This window comes from Cavia porcellus, unplaced genomic scaffold (assembly GCF_034190915.1).
Source record: "Cavia porcellus strain 051 isolate PalLab524CR breed Dunkin Hartley unplaced genomic scaffold, mCavPor4.1 scaffold_25, whole genome shotgun sequence".
NCBI lineage: Eukaryota > Metazoa > Chordata > Mammalia > Rodentia > Caviidae > Cavia > Cavia porcellus.
The window spans coordinates 35839168-35863422 of record NW_026947508.1 but is presented as its reverse complement, the minus strand read 5'-3'; the positions used below and the strand labels follow the sequence as shown (position 1 = coordinate 35863422).

General features: G+C 39.4%; 1 protein-coding gene and 2 non-coding genes across 4 annotated transcripts in view; 2 read left to right on the top strand and 1 right to left on the bottom strand.

Annotated features, from left to right (window-relative positions):
• Eif2b3 (eukaryotic translation initiation factor 2B subunit gamma) overlaps positions 1-24255 on the bottom strand; it is a 143740-nt gene that overhangs the window by 4728 nt on the left and 114757 nt on the right. For both annotated transcript variants that reach the window (XM_003461892.5, XM_004999915.4), the window contains exons 8-11: positions 22816-23006; positions 19955-20032; positions 19301-19449; positions 3271-3374 (exon numbers count right to left, since the gene is read on the bottom strand). In XM_003461892.5, the coding sequence (XP_003461940.1) occupies positions 3271-3374; positions 19301-19449; positions 19955-20032; positions 22816-23006 (522 nt within the window). The remainder of the gene's footprint in view (positions 1-3270; positions 3375-19300; positions 19450-19954; positions 20033-22815; positions 23007-24255) is intronic.
• LOC111758264 (small nucleolar RNA SNORA2/SNORA34 family) lies at positions 2015-2150 on the top strand. Its single transcript, XR_002792463.1, has one exon. It is a non-coding gene; the product is annotated as a small nucleolar RNA SNORA2/SNORA34 family (small nucleolar RNA).
• On the top strand, positions 11884-12020 carry LOC111758266 (small Cajal body-specific RNA 11). The gene has a single exon (XR_002792464.1). It is a non-coding gene; the product is annotated as a small Cajal body-specific RNA 11 (non-coding RNA).

Genomic DNA, 24255 nt, shown 5'->3' with positions numbered 1-24255 from the left:
CTCCTCTGCATGCTACACCCTAGATTTTTCTAAATAATCTGTAGTTTCCAACATTTTGGATTGTTTTTTGGCTTTAGATGTTTTCTCATATATCTTTTCATGACAGGTTCTTCACTGATAAATATATATTTTAAAATTTATTATTATTATTATTGTTATTATTATTACTATTTTGTACTTGCAACTGAACCCAAGGCCTATAGTCTTTTTCACACAGCTATTCCTCCAGCCCTTTTAAAAAATTTGTCACACATTAGAGTTGAATTTGTGATCCTCTTGTCTCAGCCTTGAGTTTGAGGCCAGCCTGAGCTATATAGTGTCTTCAGGGCCAGACTAAACTACAGAGAGAGACGCTGGCTCAATCCTCCAAGCCCCCCAACCCCAGAGCTCCTCTTTACCTCTTTTCCCTCTATACTTGAGTCAGACTCATCACCTCATATCTGTCATGCTCTATGCTTATCGCCCTAATAACCAAGCACCAACCACACAGTTATAGATTAACTGCCGGTGTCTGTCATGCTGTTCTGTATGCATTGTCCCCCAAGTAACCTGTTTGCTATGTCAATCTTTGTTCTCCTTGTAAGAGACAAATGATGCTGTGTCAACTATTGTTCCCTTTATGAGAGACAAATGTTCCTGGAATTGGCAGACCAATTTTTTTTTTTTTTTTGTCTTTTTCCTTTTTATCGGTACCAGGGATCGAACTCACGACTGCCTGCTTGCAAGGCAGGCACTTATGAGACCAAGGGTTATGAATTGGCTAACCACCCACTATGAAATGCCTCTGACCTCAAGTAAAGGGGAACAAAGGCCCACCTTGTTTCTGTTTCTCATTGCTATGTACTTAATGGTCAATGAGCTAATCATAAATGAACTATAAAAATCAGTCAAAATTCTAACTCAGTTGCACAGCTTTGCAAATTCTATCTGCACTGTGTTGCAAGGCCAGCTAAAATAAAAGCGCTTCTTTTTCAAACAACATCGTTTTGCTCTGTTTTTTTTCATCTCGGGGGTCTTGCCCCATTTGTCATCTAGGGGGCCTTTTTGGGGAAGCACAACAATATCTAAACCCTGACATGTCTTTATCCATGTCTTCTAGTTTCTAGGAACACTGGATTGTTTTGAAGGCAGTTCTGGTCCCCATTAACGCTTTTCTTGGACCTCAGTGTTCTGGACAAAGGGGTGAATGAAGTGCCCAAGGGGGCAGACAGCCTTTTCTCCTGCTCTGCCAGGTTCCAAATAAACACCTGAGCCATTCTGGCCTGCCCTCCTACTTCTCTTCTCTCTGGTCACTGGCCTGGGGGGAGAGAAAAGCAAGCTCACTGGGACTCAGGGGACAGTGCATCTGGCATGTTGGGGGTAGAGGTAACTTCATGGAATAAGTTACAGGAAACCTGCCTGGGAAAAAGTAGATCTAATTTTGCTTAGCCAGGGTTGGGAGAAGAACTCAGGAGATACAATGGAGAAGCTTTTGGCTTGAATCATGTTGGGAAGAAGCTTAAAAGGAAGACTAGAAGGGAGAATAATAAATTGGGATTACCAGGGATTTAGCTCAGCGGTATAAGCACCTGCTATGCAAGCGTGTGGTTGTGAGTTTGATCCCTGGTACCAAAAAATAAAAAACAATAAATAAATTAGGAAAAACCCAGTGGGGTAAGAAGGAATAACATCATATGTGAAAAGCTACACTGTTGGGAAACTAGGAAGAATTCCTACTCTCAGGAGGACTTGACTAGAATATACGTTAAGGCCCTGACTATTAAGTTTACTTCCATGAACAAATGGCTGATCACTGTGGTCAATAGGGAAAAGATCAAAGTTGTGTTCTGATGTAAGAAGTGACTCAGACGAATCATCCAATTCAAAGAGTCTCCTTGTTTTTGTTTTTCATGTAGCTTTTGATTGTTGGCTGTGACTTGTCTATTGCTTGAACAGGGGGTCAAACTTGGCTCTAAGATTTTTGCTAGAGATAATCACTGAAAGTGTTAGGGGTAGAATAAGAAAAACCAGAGTTCTGGCCCTGAATCCAGGCCGGCAGCTTCCTGATGCTGTTGGTTTCAAGCAGGAGCCTAAAGAGATGTCTTTCTGTGGTTTGTTGGCCATTTCAGAACTTGGGCAGTGAAATGGTCAGTTCATTAGAAACAGCATGAAACAATCTCCCATCCCCCACCCTGCTGTGAGCAGCTGTGTGAGTGGCAGGATGCAGTGGCCCAGGACAGGGGTCACCAGTGTTTACTGGGACCTGGAGTACGGGGAAACCAAGCAACCTCTCCCCCCATGCCTGTTTTGTTTTGTTGAACTTCAATATACATGCAGGTATGCACAGCTATTTTGAAGAGAATGAGATATACAACTTAAAATGCCTTCCTCATTCTATTTGGATCAATTTTATACTATGTTGTTTTGTATGAATTCTCTGTATGTGAAGACATGGACAATTATTTGGAAGAAAACAAGAGACAATATGATAGATAGTGAAGATCCTGTCTTTACAAACAAAACAAAACAAAAGCCAGATGAAGTGCTCACAGCCTTTAGAGGTCAGTTAGTTCCAAGTTATCACTGTATTTATAAGCTCTCTGTCTCATGTCCAAAAGCCATTATGCAGCACTGGTGCTAATCTGGGTCATTAAACCTGTTTGAACAGTCTCAGGTTGTTTTTTTTGGTATTGGGGATCAAACTCATGACCTCATGCTTGCAAGGCAGTCACTTGTACCACTGAGCTGTCTTTGGCTCAATTTTTTGTTTTGAGTTTTTTTTTTAAACAGGGTTTTGCTGGTTCAGGCTGGCTTTGAACTCATTATGTAGCCCAGGCCGGCCTTGAATTTGCCTCAGCTACCAGTGCTGGGATTATATGATGTGCCACCATGCCAGGTTCAATTTTTTGATAGTATGTGGCTGTATACACGTATTAGTTAATGTGTAAGATGAATTATTAGACATGGAGCTGTTAAGATCAAAGTTTAAAAATTTGGTAATGACGCACAGTGATACAAGCCTGTAATCCCACCATTTGGGAAGACGAGGCAAGGATCATAAGTTGAGGCCAGCCCAGGCTACACAGCCAGTTCAAGGCCAGCCTGGATTGTTTCAGAAAACCAATTAAAAAACTCACAGTGAAGTCAAATGTTCTTCAAAAATGACTTCACTAATTTATGCTCTGGCCTGCAGTGCATGTATGTGCTTGTTTCTCCCATCTTCCCTATTAAGCATCATCCATGCCAGTGAGATATGTAAAAAAATGACACATTACTAGGTAACTCGTTTACCTCTGGCTTCAATCCTCTGGCCACTTCCAATCAAACAGTTTTTAATGTCTGCTCCTTTCTCAATCACAGCATTGTTGCAGATGACGCTGCCCTGGATGTTGCTTCTGTAACACAGCAGACAAATAAATTAAGGAGTGCTCATGGCTCTTATCACCATCCTTACCACTACTGGCTGGGGGTTCAGGTTTCTCCCTAGGTCAAAAGCTGCTGGTCAATATTCTTAAATGAAATAAATCAGACAGACACCTGTAAATATTGCATTGTTTCTCTAGTGTGAGAAACTGAAAGTGTCAAAAAGGACCAAAATGCAGGAAGAAAATGTTCAAGTGGAGAGGAGAAAAAGTGAGGGAGAAGGGGGAAAGAAGAGAAAAAACCCCTAAAACAAAAAACAAACAAAAAAAAAATGAGAGAGAAAGTAAGGAAAAAAAATGGGAACAAAGCTGCATAATGAGGAGGACAGGCAGGGTTGAAGGCACCATAAGGGACTATAAAAATAAAAACAAACACAAACACTGCTGGATACTCCAAGTAATGGCTGCATGTTTCAGAAAAACTAGAAAACATATATAAAGTCATTAGAAAACATAATGGTAGATCAAAGGAGGACTGGGCTTTAGAGAATTTGAGATAATGACCTTTCTCTAAGACCTGAAAAGAATGGATATTTTGGCTAGGTATGATAGTACATACCTGTAATACCAACACTCAGGAGGCTGAGGCAGGAAGATTACCATGAGTTTGAGGACAGACTGAGCTAGATAATGAGTCCACAAAAAAGAAAACACAGAACAAAAAGATGTACAGCATAGGACTGACACTTAAACCTAGACAATAAAGTTTTCATTAGATTTTTTAAAATTAAAAGTTCCTTGACTTTTTATTCCTGGTTATGAACACCAAAATTTATAGGGCAATACACCTGATGTAATGAAAAAAAGAAAAAGAATGCTGGGTGTGGTGGTGTACACCTGTAATCCCAGCATTTGGGAGGCTAAAGCAGGAGGATTACCATGAATTTGAGGCCAGCCTTGACTACATAATGAGATCCTTCCTAAAAAAACCCCCAAACCCCCTCAAACACACACACACACACACACACACACACACACGGTACAACAGATAGAACGTCAGAGGATCATGCACCTACTTGACACTATACTGCATTGATCAACAGCTGCACTCTTTGCAAACTATGGATATCACAGTCCTGAAGCAAGTGTTTCCAGTTTAAGCTGCAGTCACTTTTCTAATTATGGATCATCATTCCTTCTGTGGCAGATTTTTATAGTTCCTCTAATGCATTTGGGATTATGGTCTCAAAGTAACCTGCAGCTTTCCTGACAACGCCTCACTGTCTCTCTTGCTAAGAACTATAGCCCTTTTCTGTTGTTTTTAAAAACTTTCTGTTACCATATCCACCACTTCTACCACCAGATCCATAATCACCAGCATAGGAACTGCCTTAGCTTCTTCTAGCAAACCTGCCCTTTGTGGCTCCATAATTTGACTGTTTTTGTCCACTATAATTTTCAAAATCATTGTAATTCTTACCACCAAAAATTTCTCCATTGTAACCTTCATATTCTCCTCCATCACTACACCCACCACCTTGGTTTCCACCATCAGCACAGGCTCCTCTGTTACTACTGGACTGATGCCATAGTTCCATCATCTCCTCCACATCCATCATACTCACCATCTCCTCCTCTTAACTGCTCTGCTGCCACCTCCTCCAACACCGAGGCTCCTTTTTTACCATAGTTAAGACTCAAAAGTTGCCAGACTTACGTTCACAACTTCTGTGTGATTCAGCAGGCTTCAACTCATTTCCAAAGAGCCCTTTTGACTTCACAAGTTTACCCATTAATAGTGTATTTTTCTTTCTTTCTTTTTTTTTTTTTTTGAAATGGTAGCAAAGTTTAAAGAAAAGGGCTCTCTCTGTAGAGCAAGTTTGGGCCAAGTAAAAGTAGGAAAAGAAGTACACTCTACAGCATGAGAGTGGGCCACTATGCGAGAGAGAACACAGTAGCCTTACAGTGTAGTATTTCTTTTCTTTCTTTCTTTTTTTTTTATTTAAAGAGAGAAGAAAGAAAAAAGAAAAGGACATTAAAAAAAAAAACAATGCAGTGAAAGGGTACAAATAATACAGTATTTCTAGAAAAATATATATACAGTACAAAATCACCAGTTAACAGGCTACACATTATCTTCCTAGAAACAGTTGTCCATATCACTAAATTAAAGCATATAAAGTGAACATTCATACAGTGGAACTGGAGACAGTTCCATTCAATGATCCAACAAAAGCTCAGTTATATGGTTTTCCGTCCTACACTCTTGAACATACCTGCGGTTATATCCCTTAGTCCACCTTACTTTCTTCTCTTTTTTACAGTAACAATTAGACTTTTAGGGTTTTATTACTCTCACAGTTCTTATTACTTTTTTGAAGAGAATAAAAACAAATGTGACTAAGCAAAACAGAGTCAGTTAGAACAGAAACAGTGTAGTATTTCTGAAAACAATTTTATCAACTGTATCATGATCATCAAAAGTTACAAAAGCAAATTCTTTTTTTTCTACTCTGCCATAACTTTTATGGTTCCAATCTTGCCATACTTTTCAAATTATATTCTTTTCTACCTTGTTTAGTACTACCAACAAAACTTTTCTTCACTGTTAGATGGGCACCAGGCTTTACTGAATCCACTGTAGAAACAGCTCTCTTTGGTTCCAACACAGCCCACCAACTTTGTGTGGGGGCACACCTCGTTGCATCCACTACTTCAACACAAAAGTCATAAAACCTAAGCCCCTGGAGTATTTTGTTTGAGGGTCCTCATTACTACACAATCCGTGTGCCCCATTTCTCAAAATAATTCTTTTAAAAGTGAGTTTCAGAGCTTAGACCACTAATAAATAGCTTCCTCAACTGCTCTGATTCCTTTGGATCATGGTCTGTAAGTTATGTGAACTGCCATTTAATTCATGCATTAAGATTTTGATCATCTAAACTCCTTAAAAGGGGCACACATTCACATTCCCGTATCTTCCTGTGTCCACTCAATTCTGGATTTGTCTCTGCTAACCCAAGTTCAATCTCATTAGACTTTTGATTCTGAACATCAGCTGTCACAGACACCGGGAGAAAATTCGAAAGATGGGAAGAAGCTTTTTTGCACAGTCTATACCTTTCCCAAAGTGGTCCTATTAGAATCTCTCAAGCCCTGGATCTTGGGCAGGTGTTCAATTCACTGTCCAGAAATTCTCAGCAGCTCACCACTGGTGGCAGAGACAAGCACATTGAGAATATGAATCCCCCCCTTTTTTAAAACCTCCCTCTATACAAACATAATCTCCTCCTGACACTCAGTCCATACCTAATAATAGCAAGGTAATAATATTCACACGACTGCAATTTAATTACCTTTCTTAAATTTACCCTAAGTAATTAAAACTAAATGACCCCTAAATAATGGGGAAGGTTCACATGGGATATAGGATATCTGATCTCATCACTGTGAGCTAATTTTCTTTTTTTTTTTTTTTTGTCTTTTTCCTTTTTATCGGTACCGGGGATCGAACTCATGACTGCCTGCTTGCAAGGCAGGCGCTTATGCTGCTGAGCTAAATCCCTAGCCCCGCTAATTTTCAGGACTGGGTAATCTCTAATAGTCTTCCTTTGCCTACAGCTTTACACCAACCTTTTTAGTGGGAAAGTAGCAATTATATAGCTTCTAAACCGTTTACTTGTTTTCCTAGATAAAAATCTTACTAGATCAGCTAAGATTATATGCTTTCTTCAGAAAAGCAAATGACTCTGGGATATGCTAGGCCTTTCCTGTCCACTTATATAAGCAAGCAGTAGTTTCTTAGGGAGACATAGTTTCCTGACCAAGTTTCTTCAGGTCTCCGAGAACACTAACACAGGACTTTTAACTGGTGCTAAGGAGCTGCTGCTTTGTCTGTCCACTCAAAGAAGAGGATGAAGGAGTGGTTAATTAGAGCAAATGGAGGAAAGTTATGGTACTGCTTTCCTTGGAAGGTGTGAGGCAAGATGAGAGAAAGTCGGGGCTACAATGCCTCATTAGTAACTCTGGAACTAGATGATCAAATGGATAAAGGTAAGTGTAGTCCCAGTTTATTTGTTTCTTTCTTTTTAAGAACAGAATATATTTATTGAGAGGAAGAAAGCTTCTCTCTGAGAGAGAGAGACAGACAGAAAGAGACAGAGAGAGAGAGAGACAGAGAGACAGAGAGACAAAGAGACAGAGAGACAGAAAGAAGGGGTACCAAGTGGGTTGCCTAGTTTCAGTTTCTAAGAGAATGGTGATGTGTATTAGTCTCATGCAGGAGTCTGGAACAGAGCGTGGACTAGGATGCAACAAGAGAAAAGTCTGGAATGCTACAATTTATTCAACTGTGAAAACCCAAGGAGCTGAGCTAGATGATTTCTAAGCACTCAAGTTACTCTAAATGCCAGGACTCAATATTGGAGCTAGTTCATGAGAAACCTTAAAAGTTCCAACTTTATTCTAAAGCCAATGGGAACATTTGAAAGTTTTATATTAGAACAGGGGATGGATTCAGAGATTTTGTTGTTGTTGTCCTGCATTGTTTTGTGAGACAAGGTCCTGTCCCTAAATTGTCCAGCCTGACCTTGAACTTGTGATTCTCCTGCCTCAGCCTCACAAGGGCTAGAACTAAATGCGTGTACCAACCCATCTTTGGAAAGACACTGGCAGCACATTGCATTTGAGAAATGGGATAAAGTAACAACAACAACAAAAGGTAAGGAACATTCTATGTGCTAAGCGTGGTTAAGTGTTTTATGCTTATTAATTCTCTTAGTACCTGTATTCCCAATAAACCTATGGGGTACTTCAGTTTTGCCAACTTTATAATGAGAAAATAAGGCACAAAGAAGTCAATTTTCTAAGAGGTTATTAAGTGACAGGTCCAGAATTGGTCTCTTATTGTGACCACAAAACTCATGCTATAACCCAGAGGAAGAGAAAGAAAGATGAAGATAGGAAAATAGGTTAGAGAACATTACCTTGGTTCAGAGGTACAGACTGTATTGTTGGGTCTGATTTCTTCTGGCTCGTTCTGATCTGAAGGGGTTTCATTTAACTTTCCCAAAGACCATAAAAAGCGAATCTTTACAGTTTCTTGCTTTTTGTAGACATAGCAGGCATAAGAAAAGTGTGTGTAGGGCTGTGAGTGAGGCTGTTCGATTTCCCACATGGTGTCACACACACAGACACATAGACAGACAGACACACAGACACACACAGGATGGGACCCACAGACCCAGAACTTCATAGCCCATGCTGGCCTCAAACTTCTAGCAATCCCCCTGCCTCAGCCTCCCAAGTGCTAGGATTACAGGTATGCATCACCATGCCTGGCACTATATTGTATGTTAAGCAAAACTGTAAACCAATATGAACTGTAATTTTATGATCTTAATCTAGAAATACAACAATGTGGCACTTCTCCCTCCTCAACTTGTGGCACTTCTCCCTCCTCAACCTCCTGCGTGCTGGGATTACAGGCATGTGCCACCACACCCAGCTAAATTTTTTTTTCAAATTTTTTGGCATGCATCTATTTTATCTTCAGTATATGGGCAAAATTATAACAATATACTACTATTAATGTTAGCTGGATGTGGTAGTGCACACCTATAATCCCAGTACTGGGGAAGCTAAGGCAGAAGGACTGCTGTAATTTCAAGGCCAGCCTGAGTTACACAGTGAGTTCAAGGCCAGCATGAACTAGACAGTAAGACTCTGTCTCAAACTGTCATCCAACCCAAGATGTGGGAGAAAATGTTTGTCAGCTGTACCTCAGAGAAAGGATTACTACTGGGAACATACAAAGAACTCAAGGACTTTTGGGAAGATGGCAGAGCAGTAAGCAGCAGAGAAAACAGTCTCTCTGACAGTCACTGTGCAGATGCTGGAATATAGTATCACAAGGAAGGCAAGAAGGAAGGAAACGGGTCCCCTGGACCCAGGGAGAATCTTAAGTATGAACTGAAGCCCACAGAGAGAGTAAAAAGAAAAAACTTCAACAAAGAAGAAGGCCATGCTGGTGGCACCTTCGTCTAGAGCTGGACTAACTGCATGAGAGGAGCTGTTTGAACCCGAGGACGCATGGTCATGATGGTGGTGGCAGCTGGCAATGGTGATGGTGGCAGCTAGGTCTCTGCAGAGACCGGGCACTGGAGAGGAGCGGTGGATGTAGAGGACTGCACTGGCTGGCAGTGAGTGCAGAGGACTCAGTCCTCCCACGGGAGACAGTGTTTGGACCGTGGACATTTGGAGCCGGGCTGGATAAGCTCAGAACCAGAACTTCTGCCAGCTTCCTCTAGCAGATCCCAGCTGGGTGCAGACCTATGGAAACTGCTAGCACTGCAGCAAGCCCAATAATTCTGGTCTTAGGGCAGGCCTGCTAAGGTTATCTACTACTCCACCATAAAGCAAAGGCTGGCTTGCTGGAATACAGTGGCATGATTCCAGGCTCTCTCCACAGGCTGTCTTCTAGTGAACACTGAGAGAATTCTGGAAGTGGACTCGTAAGTTTTGTTTTTATTTTCTCTTGTTTGTTTTGTTTTGCTTTATTCAGTTTTTAAAATTTCTCTTTCATTTAAAAAATTTTTTTCAGTGAGTGTGAGGGTGGTTTCTATCCTCTTTGTGGGTGTGGTTTGATTTTGTTCTACCATTATCTCTTTCACTCTTTTTTTTTTCTTTTGTCTTTTTGAGAGAGTCTCTCTCTCTATGCAGTTCAGGCTGGTCTTGAACTCACTTTGTAGCCTAGGCTGGTCTGAAACTTGCAATGATCCTCCTGCCTCAGCGTCCCAAGTGCTGGGATTACAGGCGTGAGCCACCACACCTGGCTCTCATCTGTTTTTTTTTCAATCTTTTACACCAGTTTCCCCAAGTTGTCAGGACCCATCTTTGTCCTCGAGCTTTATTTGGAATCTCTTCCTATTTTTCTACTTCTCTATTTTCTCCTTAATTCATTTTAACTTATAACCCCGAGGGCAAAATTGACATATTAAGGTCTTACATGTTACATACCATCGTTTTACCTTTTGTTATATAATCACAAATCTTTATACAGTTAAAAGTGCTACTTAAGGGTCAGCTCAGTTTATTGTTTTATAGGTTGTATTTGATGCTATGGTACCACTACAGCCAAAATTGACATAATTGTTCTAAACAGCTGTAATCTATGACTGAGATTAACTAAGGGTCACAGAAAATACTGTGGCACAGTGCCAAAGAACCAGGGACTAGGCCAAACAAGAAACAACTTCTCATTTCCAACAAACTGAAGAGGTAAGATCTTCCAACAGACTCAAAACCCAAAAACTGCTACATCTGGAAGATATCTCAGAGAAGTAATCATCACCAAAGTGTCTTAAGCACCACCAATAAAGTGTCTTAAATACCATCAATAAAGCAACCCACCACAGGCAACTTACAAGCATCACTCCAGGAATTAAACTAAAAAGAAAAGAAATGAGAAGACTTTTAAACAAAATGCAATGCCAGACATCCAGTTCACCAAAGGCAACCGACAATCCGAAAGCACCCCACCAATTCTCTCCAAAGTGGTAACAACAAAGCAATTGAATGAGGCTCTGGAAAAAATGAAATAAAAAATAATCTCTCAAGTAACTACAGAGATTACCAAACTAAGCACCATGCTTATCAGCATTAGAGCAGACAGACAATAAACAGAGGAGGTTAGGCAAATAATGGAATGCAGCACAGGAAATAAATGGAATTCATAAAGCAGATTCAAGCAGATAGGAGAATAAAAACTCCATTGAAAGTATTTGAAGCAGATTAGGCCAATGTGAGAACAGGATTTCAGATATTGAAGACAGGCTTGCCATTACTGATCAGGAAAAGAAAGATTTCTCAAAAATCACAATGGACCATAAGAAATCAATCCAGCAGCTGATAAATAAGACAAAGAAGAATAATTTAAGATTGACTGGAGCCAATGAACAAGCAGGAGATACTACAGATAACCTAAGCATGTTCATAGACATCATGGCAGAAAACTTTCCTGGTAGAGAAAAAGAATTTGATGCACAAATTAGGCATTTAAAACTGCCATTAGAAATAATCAGAAACAGCTAGGCGTGGTGGCTCATGCCTGTAATCCCAGCACTCGGGAGGCTGAGGCAGGAGGATCGTTGCCAGTTCGAGACCAGCCTGGGCTACAAAGCGAGCTCAAGGCCAGCCTGAACTGCATAGCGAGACCCCATCTACAAAAGACAAAAGACAAAAAAAAAAAAAAAAAAAGAATCAGAAAAAAATCTATATCCACATATATCATTGTCAAGAAATACAATCTAAAAGTTGTTAGGGAAAAGAAACAACCTGTAATGGAAAATCCATCAGAATCACAGCTGACTTCTCAGCACATACTCTCAAGTCAAAGAGAGCTTAGAGTGAGGTTCTCCCAAGTTCTAAAGGAAAACAACTTTCAGCCCAGATTGATGTATCCTGAAAAATTATCTTTTTAAATTGATGGAGAAATAACATACTTTCATGACAAAAAATAACTGGAGTCAATAATTGTTAATTCGTGTCCTGGCCTATGTTTGTGCTCCCCTGTGCTCAGCTGTGACAGGGTAGTCTGGCAGGACATACAGCAATTTCCCTCTCAGTTTAGGAGGGCTGTCCTAAGAATAGGGCTGGCTCTTAAAGGCACGAGAGGACAATTTAAGAAAGAAAAAGAAAAAGAAAAAAAAATTGTTAATTGGAGTCAATGAACAAATGACACAAATGACATTAAAAACATGTTTAGAGATATCATGACAAAAAACTTTCCTGGCAGAGAAAAAGAACTTGACACACAAATAAGCAAGGCATGTAGAACTCCAATTAGCAATGATCAAAAAAAATCTATAGCCAGGCATATCATAGTCAAGATTCCAGAAATTCAACACAAGAATAGAATCTTAAAAGCTGTTAGGGAAAAGAAACAAATAATCTATAAAGGAAATCAGAATCACAGCTGACTTCTCAGCACAAACTTTCAAGTCAAGGAGAGTTTACAATGAAGTACTCCAAGTTTAAAGGAAAACCACTTTCTTTTTTTTACATGTATAAGTTTAAGATCAAGGAAAATCATTTTCAACCTAGACTGATGTATCCCACAAAACTATTTCAAAATTGAGGGAGAAGATACTTCCATGACAAAGAACATCCGAGGAAATTTATGACCACCAAACCAGTACTCCAAAATGTTCTGAAGAACATTCTAGAAAGACATAATAAAGACTACAGCTCCATGAACTCCAACAGCAGTAATCTACCAGGAAAGGCAAACACTTAGAGGAAAGGGAAAAAAGGGGGAGTCAATAATAGGAAAATAACACGACAAGGATAAGTGAATACATATCAGTTATAATACATATTAAATATGCCCTATAAAATTATATTGGGAGACCTTAATACCCCACTGTCACAAAAGGACAGATTAACTAAGCAAAAAAGTCAATAGTGAAATATCAGAACTAAATCAAACTTCCGAACAAATGGATTTAGTAAATGTCTATAGAGTATTCCACCCAACAACATCAGAATTCACATTCTTTTCAGCTGCACATGGGACATTTTCCAAAATAGATCACATATTGGCTCATAGGACATGCTTAAGTAAATGCAAAAGAATTGAAATTATCCCATGCATACTATCAGATCACAGTGCAATGAAATTAGAAATCCATGCCAAAGGAAACCATAAGAACTTCATCAATACATGGAAATTAGGTAGCACCCTACTGAACAACCAATGGGTCACAGATGAAATTAAAGAAGAAATTAAAAGACAGTTTTTACAGTTGCATGATAATGATAATACAACATACCAGAACTTGTAAAACACAATGAAAGCAGTCTTAAGAGGGAAATTTATAGTAGTAAATGCTCATATAAGGTAAACAGATCAAGCACACATAAACAACTTAATGTTGAATCTCAGACTTTTAGAAAAAGAAGAGCAAAACTCATGCAGGGGAGGAAATTGTACAGTTCAGAGCAAAAATTAACACACTGGAGACTAAAAAAACAACATAAAGAATTAACTACTTGTAGAGTTGGTTCTCTGAAACATTAAATTGAGAAACCCTTACATCAGTCGTGTCAAAAAAAGGAGTAAAAAGACTCAAATTCACACAATTAGGAATGAAAAGAGTAAAATTACAATAGACGCTGCAGAAATCCAGAAAGTCATCTATATTTACTTGAAAACTTTGTTGTTTGTTTGTTTTGGGGATTGAACTCACAACCTGGTGCTTGCCAGGCAGGCGCTTATGCTGCTGAGCTATATTCCCAGCCCCGAAAACTTGTATTCTAACAAGATGGAAAATACAGAAAAATGGACAGATTCTTAGATACATATGAATTACCAAGGCTGATTCAAGAAGATATAAAAATCCTAAAAAACCCAGCATCAATCAATGAAATTGGAGATAATTAAAAACCTATCAAGCCCATACCCTCATGGATTCACTGTTGAATTCTACAATAAATTTAGAGAAGACCTAACACCACTACTTCTCAAACTCTTCTATGAAACTGAAAGGGTAGCAATACTCCCAAATTCATTCCTGCAAGCAAGCATTACTCTGATTCTAAAACCAGAGAAGGACCCAACTAAGAAAGAGAATTACAGGCCAATCTCCCTAATGAGTATAAATGCAAAAATTCTCAGTAAGATACTGGCAAACAGACTGCAGCAAACTGTCAAGAAGATTGTACACCATGATCAAGTGGGATTCATCCCAGGGATGCAGGGATGGTTCAACATTTGTAAATCCATAAATGTAATACACCATATTAACAGAGTCAAGGAAAAAAATCATATATCATCTCAATAGATGCAGAAAAAGCTTTTGATGAAGTCCAATACCCATTCATGATAAAAACCCTACAGAAAATTGGAATAGATAGTCTTTATCTCAATCTGATAAAAACCATCTATGGCAAACAACAGCTAGCATCATACTAAATGGATAAAAACTGAAAGCTTTCACTCTAAAACCAGGAACAAAACAAGGCTGTCCACTGCCTCCACTTTTATTCAACATAGTCCTGGAAACTTTAGCTGCAGCAATTAGACAAGAGAAAGAAAGAAAAGGAATAAAAATAGGAAAGAAAAAGTTAAATTATCGATATTTGCAGATGACAGGATACTCTACTTAGAAGATCCCAAACACTCTGCCAAAAGACTACTAGATTTAAAAAGCAAATTCAGTAATGCAGCTGAATACAAAGTCAACACTCAAAAATCAATAGCCTTTTTTTTTTTTTTAACAAGAATAACTCACTGAGACAAATTAGGGAAACAGTACCTTTTACAACAGCATCCAAAAAAAAAAATGAAATACTTAGGAATCAAACTAACAAAGGATGTAAAAGATTTCTACATTGAAAACTACAGTACTCCAAACAAGGCAATTAAAGAGGATATTCCATGCTCTTGGGTAGGAAGAATGAACACACTGAAAATGCCCATGCTTTCAAAACTGTTACACAGATTCAATGCAATCTCAATCAAAATTCCAATAGCATATCTCACAGAAGTAGAGCAAACAATCCTAAAATTCATCTGGAACCAGAAGAGACCTAGAATAGCAAAGGCAATACTGGTCAACAATGACAAGACAGGGGGTATCACAATCCCTGACTTGAAGTTATACTATAAAGCTACTGTGATAAAAACAGTGTGGTACTGGGAATAAAAAAACAGACCTGAATATCAATGGAATAATTAGAAAATGCAGAAACAACCACAGACACAATAAACCACCTTCTCTTTGACAAAGGTGCAAAACACATTCACTGGAATAAATGTAAATGGTGCTGGAAAAACTGGCTCTACTCATGTTGAAGATTAAAACTGGACCCATCTCTTTCACCATGTACTAAGCTAAAATCAGAATGGATCAAAGATCTTAATATTAAAACAGAAATATTGAATCTGCTGGAAGATAGAGAAGGTAAAATCCTTGAAAATATTGGTGTAGGCAAAGACTTTATGAACAAAACCCAGTTTGCAAAGGAACTATCACAAAGAATCAACAAATGGGATCTCATCCTTTTAAAAAGCCTTTGCAAAAAAAAAAATAAATAAATAAATAAAAAAAAAGCCTTTGCACAGCAAGAGAAATCACCAACAGAGTGAAGAGACAACCTACAAGGTGGGAGAAAATGTTTGCCAGTTGTTCCTCAGACAAAGTGTTACTGTCGAGAACAAAATAAGTCAGTCCCAAATCAGTACCCAAAATAAATTAGTCCTCCCAGAGTTATAGACCCAATCGAAAAATGGGCATCTGAGATGAATACTCACTTCTCAGGTGAAGTAATACTAACTGCAAATAAATATGTGAAAAAATGTTCAACATCACTAGTCATTCCAGATACGCAAATGAAAACACTGAGATATGTGCTGGGCATATAGCTCAGTGCACAGTGCCCGACTGGCAAGTGTGCGATTCTGAATTTGAATCCCAGTTAAAAAAAAAAAAAAAAAAAAAGACATCAAAAACACTGAGATTCCACCTTACCCCAGAAAGAATGGCTAATATCAAGAAATCAAGCAATAACAAATGCTGGAGGGGCTGTGGGGGAAAAGGACCCTTCTTCACTGTTGGTGAGAATGCAGACTGTTGTAACCAAAACTAGACTAGAAGTCCCATTAGACCCAGCTATTCCCCTTCTGAGTATCTTCCCAAAGGAATTAAAAACATCATACCATGGTGATATATGTGTACTCATGTTTATAGCAGTACAATTTGTAAGAGCCAGATCTTGGAAATGATCTAAATGTTCATCAACTAAGCAATGGATAAAAAGGAGATGGTATTTTTATACAATGGTGTACTACTCAGCCATAAGGAAGGATAAATTTGAGATTATACTACTGATTTCTCTGAGTTCATTGGAGAGAAAGATTTATACTGGTACTGTTTGGACAACTGAATGAAAATGTCTTGTCTCTGGGTGAATGATAGGGGGATGACAATGTGCAATGCATGTACCATTGTTGCCCCTTGATTGATATATTTTGAAATTGTTTTATTTTGCTTTTTTTCTTTTTGAAATAAAAATGGATTTTTAAAAAACTGTCATCATATAGTGTACCATCCATGCAATTATTTTATCATAATGAGAAAAAAATCCTAGGTTCACAATACCCAAATAGAACAAAATATCAAGAAGCCATGAGTTTTTTTTCCTTTTCTTTTTAAAATTGATACAAAAAAGCATTACAACTGTACATATTAATAGGGTGACCCCCCTTTTTTTCATTGAACCCAGGGTCCTTTTTTTTTTGTTGCTGGGGATCGAAGTTGTGACCTCGCACTTGACAGGCAGGTGCTAAAGCCATTGAGCTAAATCCCCAGCCCAAAATCCAGGGTCTTTGCACTGAACTAAATCACCAGCCCTTTTTATACTGTCTACTTTAGAGACAGGTTCTTGCTAAGTTGCCCAGCCTGGTCTCATCCTCTTCCCTCAGCCTCCCAGAATGCTGGGCTTTCAGATATGTGCCACCACACCGTGTACACATGTATGACGGTCACATCAACTCCGATGTATCTATATCTTCAAACTTTATTTATTGATTTGCTTTTTTTTGGTGGTACAGGGGATCATACCCAGGATATTTATACTGTGCTATATTCCCCAGCCTTTAAATTTTTTTTTTATTTTGAAATAGTGTCTTGCTAAATTTCCCAGGCTGGGCTTTAATATGCAATCATCCTGCCTCAATCTCCCAAAGTACTTGGATTACAGACATGTCTTGCCTATATATTGTTCTTATACTGAGTTTTTCCTTTGTTATATTTTTCCATTTTTCGAGTTCTTTTAAAAATTCTTTTAAATGATAGGGTTTTTTAGTTTTATGTTCTTGTAGTGCTTGGGATCAAATCCTATGCCTTATGCATGCTAGGCAAGAGCTACATACCTAATACTGATTAGGTATGTAGCCTAGGTAATATCTAGGCTATTTGAAAGTACTTTTCTCTCCCTGGAGTTTGTTTTTCCTAAGTTGCTATTTCTAGTAATGTTTTTTGACTTATGATGAGAGTATGTAAACCTATAAACGTATGATAAATTAACAATATCCTGAGCTACGTGTGATGGCCGATGGCTATAATCTTGGGAGGCTGAGGCAGGAGGATCACCAGGAGTTCAAGGCCAGCCTGAATTACTTATTGAGACCTTGTCTCAAAATACAAAACAAAACAAAACAAAACAAAACAAAACAGACCCCCAAAACCAAACCAAACCAATCAAACAAACAAACAAATAAACAAACAAAAATATCCTAAATGAAAAAAGCATTTAATAAACCTTACCTACCAAACATCATAGCTTGGCAACCCAATACACTACAGACTATGGGCTGTTTACCTTTATGATCACATGGCTGATTGACAACTGCAGTTTGCTGCCAACACCAGCATCAAAAAACAGCATGCATATATATATATATATATATATATATATATATATATATATATATCATTATACTGCACATTGCTAGCATGGGAAAAAATGAAGATTCAAAATTCAAAATTAAGTATGTTTTCTGCTCAACAGGTATTGCTTTTACATCATCATAGTCAAAAATTTCTAAGTTGAACTGTGCAAGTTTGGAATCATCCATACTTGATTTGTTTTCTATCTTTCAGGATAGAGGCTTTTCTTTAGATTTCTGGCAATCCTCAGTCATTTCTTCACATTTAAGAGTCAAATCTAAAAGAGCTGATTGGAAGATCTAAGCATAAGACTGGAATATCATTCATAAACTTTAGTACAGCATGATCTAACTGCAGTCAGTTATACAGAAATTTTTTTTTTTTTTTTTTTTTTTTTTTTTGGCTTTTTCATTTTCATCGGTACCAGGGATCGAACTCACGACTGCCTGCTTTCAAGGCAGGCACTTATGCCGCTGCGCTAAATCCCCAGCCCTATACAGAAATTTTTAATGTAAATAAATTTAGTTTTTTTCCTTCGGTGGTCAGATATCAAGGAAGGCTCTTTTAAACTTCCGAAGACTTTACGCCAGGTCAGCAAAGTGCATGGGGTGAAGACAGAGTACATGGCCAATATTCATACATTTCTCAACTTTCTTGATTTCTATTATGATACTTCTTCCTTCCATCTGTCTGTCTTCTATTACTCACTCTTCATAAAGAGTAAAGGGAGATCCTCTCTTTAAAGTTTCTCCTAAAGCTGGATTTACACCAGAAGCAGAAGTCAGCTAAAGCAGTCTGGGCAACAAACTGAGACTTCATCTCAAAAAAAAAAAACAGGCTGGGGATTTAGCTGAAGTGCCTGCCTGGCAAGCATGAGGCCGTGAGTTTGATCCCTAGCACCAAACATGAGCACACACACACACACACACACACACACACACACACACACACAAACAGGGGCTGGGGATTTCGCTCAGTGAGTTCGATCCCTGGTACTGGTAAAAATACAAAAAAAAAAAAAAAAAAAAAAAAGACAAAAAGAAAGAAAGAAGATTGTATCTTTAAAAAAAAAAGATTTCCTACAATTTGTTGAGAAGCTTGTCCTCAAAAGCACAGTGTGGTTCATATAACCATTCCTCCTAGGCCCTCTGCCCCCTTCAGGGCCGCTCTGGGGTTCTGAGAAAGGAGAAGGTGACACTTAGGCAATGATGCAGTGTCATTCCAACATTACCAAAGGCTTTCCTCATCAAGTAGGATACCGAAGGAACAGGGCAGCTTCTCCTAAGACCACAACAGTCACTAGTATGAGGAGAGTGCTGGAAATGCTTTGAGAGAACATGTCATTATGGGAGCAAAACTAGGACCTCAAGGGAACTAGGTATTACTCCTTTTTTCCTTTTCCTTTTCTTCTTTTCTCCAAGGTGAGCCCTTTCCTGAGCTGGGCTGGCCTCTAAGCCTCCTATGGAGTAGCAGGAATCTTGTCTCAAGAGAGTGCAAGGTGAAACATACCCTTCCTCCACAGTGACTGAGTTCATGAGAAGGCAATTGGTAACAGTCACCCGATCTTTTATGAGACAGGAGGAACCAATGACTGAGCGCTTAATCGATGTCTTCTCTCCAATTTGTGTATCTGGTCCAATGAGGCTATCCACGCTAATCTGTGAAAGACAAGTAAAAAACTTTGTCTATATATCCCAAAGAACTGTAAATCATACCCAGATCCCTTGAGCTGGGGAATATTTCCATAAAGATATTTCAGGAAAAAGGACCGTCATTAGTATTTCTCAGGCTAAAAGTTCACACCACCCCGAGACCAACTTGAACCTAGTGAAGCATGGGTCTCCCTTTCCAAGAAAACAAAGAAAATAAAATCAAATGGTCACATGTTTATACAGCCATGCATAGGATGTACAGATATCTACTCATGAAGACAGTGCTCAAATTGGGGTGGAAGGACAGATTAAACATTTCTGTATCTCAGCCCAAAATTAAATGAACCCTCCCTTAGAGTTGGTGTCTTCCCAGGAAATCTTGAGTGAGATTTTATTACCAGACCTAGATGGGATTTCTGTAGGGCTAAGGAGGCACAGGCCTCGAGGACATAAATCAGTGTCCTCCAGAAACTGTCCTATGATGACCCCACTTATGCTAACTACAACTTACCAGGTGTTTGTTGGCAATCTGGGCTGATGCATGGACTAGTGATTCTTCTGGACAAACAACAGACAGCAATTTGGGCACCTTGAAGAAAGAGATTCAGTCAATGAAGACCAGAAAAATACCTAAAAACACCTTTGGTAGAACTGTGCGAAGTTTTCAGGCATAGCTTTTTCTCTGTGAGGGAGAATGAGGCTGCTGCATGTCTGGCAGGATCTGGATCATGCATGTAGCAGCTTCTGGATGGCGCTATCCTGAGTCTCTCAGCTGACAGTGCTCTTTTGTGAAAGCCAAGTCAGGTATCACAGGTGGGAAGACAAACCTTGGAGGTACTGGGAATTGGTACTGGGAATTGCTTGCCAGGTAGGTACTATGCCATTGAGCTAAATCCCTGAACCCAAGCAGCACTTCTTGAGAAAGTGGGCCTGATGGGGACAAGGAACACCATGTATGCTGCGTCTAGGTTCCTGCTCAGCTCCTGGACTACTCTGGCTATGCATGAAGTGAGGATAGAGAAACGTTAACAAAAATTCCACATCAAGACTGATCACTGATCCTGGTAAGAAACCCATGTTTTTTGTCAGACAAAAGAAAACATGAAGGGGAAGTCATACTATTCATACTAAGACTAGGTGTACGGACTTTGCTACTGACCTATTAGGAAGGTACAGGTGGTGTACCCTATGTTTCTCCACAATAGGCAGAATATAGGTTAGAGCACTGCGTATGGTGGCACATGAAAGTTAAACTGGCACATGGAAGCTAATCCTCCAGGCCCTGGTTCCAGGATCTCTTCTGTTATACTCCAACTGTTGTGGCTTGAATCTACATGCCCCCCAAGGCCTCATGGGCTCATAGGTAGGGCTTTTCAGAGATGGCTGGATCTAGGATGCATGGTACTAGGACTAATGGTGCATGGTACTAAATCAGTCCACTAGTTAGAATTAGCATAGTTCTGAATGTGGCTGAACAGATTTACTAAAGATAGACACCCCACCTTGAGTGTGAATGGCACCACCCAAAAGGCTTTTAGGGCTGGGGATGCAGCTTAGTGGCATAAGCGCCTACCTGGCAAGTGCAAGATCCTGAGTTTGATTTCTAGTACCAAAAACAAAAACAGACACAAAAACAAAACCCCAAAATGTTTGTAGCCTGGATGGAATAAAAGGGAAAGGAAGGTTTGCTGCTTTTTTGCTGCCTTCTGCTTGCCACACCATGGACTGTTTCCTCTCTGTGATGCCTCCCTGCTATGCCATCCTGCCTTGGAACCAGTTGACTATGGACAGAAACCTACAAACTGTAAGTTAAATAAACCTTTTCCTCTTTACCTGTGGGTGTCAGTCACTGTGTCTCAATGACAAGAAAAGTAACTAATACATGAACCATGGCTCTTTAGCATTGTCTGCTGCCACAGACCCCGCTGGCATTTCAGAAGACACTTTTCCAGCCTTACGCTATCTATAAAACCTGCTTCCAGGTCAGCCTGACAGACTAGTCCTGGATAAACATAACTGTGTTTCTCATAGCTCTCTGGCTTGAGATTCCCTTTGACTTATAACCAGTTCACGTTGAGACCAACCTGAGGTCTGGAGATGAGGCTATACCCACTCTTTGGTGAGGCTTCTAAAGATTGCAGAGTCAGGCTTTCCTCAGGGACATCTCTATTTTTAATAATATTCTTGTGCCTAACTCAGTCTGTACCTGCCAAGACAGTTTTCATAGAGTTTAACAAGGAATAATGCTTTTAGTCGATATTTTTTATAATCTCATTCCTATCATCCTTCAATGGCATCCAATGTAGTTCCCTCAATTCTTTTCCTAATCTTGCCTCAATCCTTTTCTTCTCCGTATTTTGTCTCCTAGTTTTATCATTCCTCCATCCTAAACCTTCCTCCTATGCTCACTTCATAATAAAGAGCTCACCTACACCCTCCATGTCTTTACTGTTCCTCTTTTTACACCCTGCCTTTACTGGCTGCTTGACTCAGAGGGCACTGCATCCCTTTGAGTGGAAGTTATTAACTCTGTATCTCATAGACTACAGGGATAGAAAGATGGTCAAGACCCCTAATAGTGTGATTCTCAGTCTCACAAACAATCCTTCCTCAAGGTGTTGCCATCTAGTTACTCTGTTCCTCTATCTGTTTCTACCACCCTTTCATTTTTCTAATCGGGGTTTCACTATGTAGTCTAGGCTGCACTGGAATGCAGGCTGGCCTCATGTGTGTGCCACCATCCTCAATTCTCCTTCATTTTCTGTTTTTTGAGACTATATAGTTCAGATTGGGCTTGAACTTATAGAAATCCTCTTGCCTTAGCCTCCTGAGTGCTGAGATTATAGTGCTACAACACCTGATCTCCTTTACTTTTTTTGAACCAGGAATTGAACTCAGGACCTTGCACTTGCAGGCAGGTGCCAGGCTGCTGAGCTGTATCCCTGGTGCTTCTTTGCTTTCTTAAGAAAGCCTTCTGTGTCTATGTTTACCTCAGCAAAGTAATGATTATACAGTATTTATGTTTGTTGATGAAGTAAATATTGTAGATATAGTAGTCCCATGCTGGACAGAATAGGAGATAGCTGCTGACGCCAGAGGCCAGAAGTTAGCCTTTCTAGAGATCTAAGCCTTTTCTTGGAGCCTCAAAAGCCCAGGCCTTCTACTTCCCCTTTTACAGCACCAGAGTATTCCAATGACCACTCCTGATATTCCAAGTCATGCTCAGCCTTGGGAATGAGAGAGATTCCAAATAAGTTATTGTGTACCCAATTCATAAAATAAGGAAGGAAGAAATAAGACCACAAAGGCTCAGTCCATTTCTAGGGCAGGAGCTCTAGATTTTGTTTTTGTTTTTTAAATCCATCTTCTCACCTGTCTGTTTGCTTCCATGTAGAGTCCCAATGTGCTCACTCGAGAGCAGAGACCCTCTTTCATGATGTGCACATAGCAGCGTATCCGTGATCTGGACAAGTCTTCCCATCTATCTCTGCGACAGGCATTCCAGCAGGTGTCATAGGGGGCTGGGGTGAGGGTATCGGCTTCTTTTATAAAGCTGTAAATATCTTTAGAACAAACACAAAAACTAAGTAAGCAAATGAGAGACAGACAGAGAGAGAGAGAGACAGACAGACAGAGACAGAGAGATGACAAAGAAGATACAGACTCAGGCAATATTTCAAAAAGGATATATCCAGTACTTCACCCTGAAACTCATCTGTGAAGCTCTTCCTGGGGAAATTCCATTATAATTGGGAAGAATAAGTCAAATGGAAAGAGTCAGTGTATTTTTCTGTATTACATAAAATGCTAAATAAGGGCTCTAAAAGCAAGTTTGGTTAGTAAGTATGGCTAAGGAAAATAGAATAAATGATGCTTGCAAATTGTGAAAAAAATACAAGCTCAGGCTTTACTGATCAGTCATGCCTGCTTTGTGCAGCTCATCTCTGTTACTGCAATCAGCAGCTGTGCAATGAGAAAAAGAGAACACAACCTGCCTGGCCTCCAGTTTTGAAACTCTTATAACAATCCTTTTAATATTTTAGTTTATGACAAGAAAGCAGACAAATTTTGAATAACCTATCTTAGGTCACAGAGATAATAAGAGACAGATCAGAACCAGGTTGTCTGAGGCTGAGCTCTATAATCTATTTTTTTTTTTTTTGAACTGGGGTTCAAACATACAACCTCACACTTGGCAGGCAGGTGCTTGTGCCATTGGGCTAAATCCCCAGCCCCAATTTTTTTTTTTTACAAAGTTTATTTGAAAATGTATAAGTCAAGAAGGAGAAACTGGCTCTGCAGAGTGAGGAAAAAGCAAGATATAAGAACACTCTTATACGCAAGGTGGGCTATCATGAGGAAAGACAAACTGCCCAAGTCCTGTAATTTTAACCAATATTCTATACTGTCTCAGTTTACTTGTTTGGTAAATACTTTTCTCAGAGGATAAACAAACACAGAAGTGGGCCATCGACTAGGAATATGAGAGCAAACAAGATAAATCTCATTTCCAGATCTTGGAATAGAGACAGTTTAGTTCATCTCTGGTTGGACTAAAATTACATACTTCTTCACCTGCCTTCCCTTGATGGAAGAGGCTGAGTTTAATCAGAAGGTGGTCTGCTCAGAGCCTGAAGAACCAGGGAGGAGAGACAGACATATGAACAAGACAATGGGGTTGGAAGCATGTCTAGCTTATCCCTGAAGAGCACAGTGGTGGAATCTGCCTGAGTAAGCTTGCCCAGAACTCAGGAGTGGCATCAGCTAGTTTGTCTTGCCTCATAGACTACAAAAACAATTCTGTGTTAAGAC